Source organism: Montipora foliosa, chromosome 6 (assembly GCF_036669935.1).
Source record: "Montipora foliosa isolate CH-2021 chromosome 6, ASM3666993v2, whole genome shotgun sequence".
In the NCBI taxonomy this organism is placed as follows: Eukaryota; Metazoa; Cnidaria; class Anthozoa; order Scleractinia; family Acroporidae; genus Montipora; species Montipora foliosa.
In genome coordinates, this window is record NC_090874.1 from 60,895,196 (window position 1) to 60,897,695 (window position 2,500).

At 38.8% G+C, this 2,500-nt stretch overlaps 1 protein-coding gene across 1 annotated transcript in view; it reads right to left on the reverse strand.

Annotated features, from left to right (window-relative positions):
- LOC138005862 (ice-structuring glycoprotein-like) overlaps positions 1–2,500 on the reverse strand; it is a 14,020-nt gene that overhangs the window by 741 nt on the left and 10,779 nt on the right. The window contains exons 8-9 of the mRNA XM_068852039.1: positions 836–894; positions 1–19 (exon numbers count right to left, since the gene is read on the reverse strand). The exon at positions 1–19 is cut by the window's left edge and continues 127 nt beyond it. Coding sequence (XP_068708140.1) covers positions 1–19; positions 836–894 — 78 coding nt within the window. The remainder of the gene's footprint in view (positions 20–835; positions 895–2,500) is intronic.

Below are 2,500 nucleotides of genomic sequence, written 5' to 3' on the forward strand. Positions count from 1 at the left end.
TACCAAGAGGCTCCCTGGGCTGAACGGATGAAAGCAAAGAAATTTGTCAGTACAACTGTATCATTGCTGATATGACACATTCATTAGTGCCATTAGATGATGTTTCATTTCCTAGCAGACAGGCAGTACAATTTTGTCACCTTGACCTAGTGTTATGGCCCAGCTCTCTTGATTCTTCTGACGACTGGAGAACTAACTGGTCTGAGGTTAAAAGTTCGACTTCCAGGCCCGGTTGTTCGAAATCCGATTAACTTAATCCAGGATTAGCGTAAACGTTTGTTTCATGTTTTCAACTTTTTGGTGAAATTTTCTTTTGCTTATTTTTGTTGTTTAAGATTGACTTCTTCTAATGTAAATTTTTGCTGAATATCAGCGTTGAACAGCATTTGGGAGTAGAGAAATGAACTCCTTAGTTAATTTTAATCTGGGATTAGCGTTGATCGTCTTTTGAACAAGCTGGCCCTGGATTGGGTACACTTGAATATTTTTTCGAAGTTCGCCTGCATGTGATGGCTGATGGATTCATCATTCCCCTCCCCCCCTTTTTTTTTTTTTCGGTATTTTAAAAGTGGGTTGGAATTCAACTTTCGAGTCCATAGGACTCCTTGTAAATCATCATTTTTTGCACTTTCTTGAAGTGTGACTCGGTCAAAATTCAGGCAGGCGTTTCTTAACTGAAATGTTATGTAAGCCATAGGTTTATCATCCTCCTTTGCGAAGACTAAAATGTCTTACAACAATTTGTGAACCGCATGAAAAAAGCAGCACTTTTTTTCCCAGATATTGTGGCATATTGCGGAGGCGGGGTCACTTACCGTCGTATTTTTCCACTTACCGGAAACTCTGAACTCGACATTCTGTTATAGCTTTTCCTGCGTTAATAGCTGACTTTACCTGATTCAAAGTTTAGATATGTCAATGGAAAGTTTCTCTTAACAGATACAGGGTTAATTGAAATCCCACTACAAGGTGTGTCAACTTCTCGAAGCCGTCATCGTTTTTTATTAAGCCCACTGTTGGCTTTATTTATACAAGAGGACGACTTTTAAAGACACCTAGTATAGGACGTCGAGTAAACATATACTGACTAGAAAACGTTACATGCATGACACTTGTATAAGACATCTGGTATAAAACGTCGGACGAATTAAACGTCTGAAGTTTCGTGTGTCGGATCGTCGTACTTGATACTCGGGTCAGTCGTCGCGGGGTAAATACGGGATACACTCATCGACGCACTTAACAACCAGGGGGCGTTTCTCGAAAGTCCCGAAACTTTTCGGGCGCGTCTCGGGTGACATAAAACGCTTTGTGTCTACAAAAGGAAAACGCTTCTAGTCCTGAAACTTTGCAATCGTTTTGTTTTCACTGGTCTTTAAAACATGTTTAAAGATCATTTTTTTGGAAGCAGCAGATCATAGTTTAACGAATTACTTTCGGGACCCGAAACGTTTTCGGGGCATTTGAGAAACGCACGCCTGGGGGGCCCGTTTCTCGAAAGTCCCGAAAACTTTTCGGGCCCGAAAACCCGTTTGTGAAACTGCCAACCACTTATTTTAGAAAGCCGATCTTTTAACGTGTTTTGAAGGTAACAAAAAGAAAAATAACTGTGAACTTGGACGACTTAAGTCCTCTCCGTTCTTGAGATACAAAGGGAATTGTGACACCCGAAAATGGCCCGTAAAGTTTCGGGACTTTCGAGAAACGGGCCCCAGGCCGAGTTGCGAACGTTAAATACCATGAAAACATTGTATACACTCTTGTCCTTCGGTCATCGCAGCCAAATTGAGAATAAAATGCAAACAGCGGAGATAAACACTTTTAAAAAATGCATTTTATATTAACTTGACGTTTCGTGTGCTTCTCTTCATGCATTCTCAAAGTTTTCTTATATACGAAATAAAGAGATCTGGGTACTATATTAATATGAAAAACGATCTTAAATTACAACAAAGCATTGATAGTTGCACGTTGATTGTAACTCATATAGTAACAACTTCTCACTGATAATTAACGTTTGAATTCATAGAGGGCTTTAGCTCCTGTCAGATGTATGTAGAGAAGCATACGAAACGTCAAGTTAATATAAAATGCATCTTTTAAAATGTTTATCTCCGCTGTTTGTATTTTCTTCTTAAATAAACCATGACAACCAATTTTTAAAAAATGTTAAAAACTTACCCTCTTCAAGATTTACAACAAATTAAAGCACTTTTTGTTGTTAAACCAGCACTAATCGTTTACTTATAATTTGAAGATTATAGTCATCGTTGCTGCTATTCTATTCTAACCTATTTGATTTTATGGGACTTGATTACCGGTGATTCGAGAAACTTACACTAGAAGATTAATGCTTCCTTACTTCTAAGATGTCCTCTTGTGTCAATTCAGCCATCGTATGATAATTTTGTTAACCCCTCCCACAGGGCTCCCATTACCGGGAGCCTTATCTTCCATATTAGCCCTCTGTCCGTTATCTTTAGATTTTTGTAGAAGCACA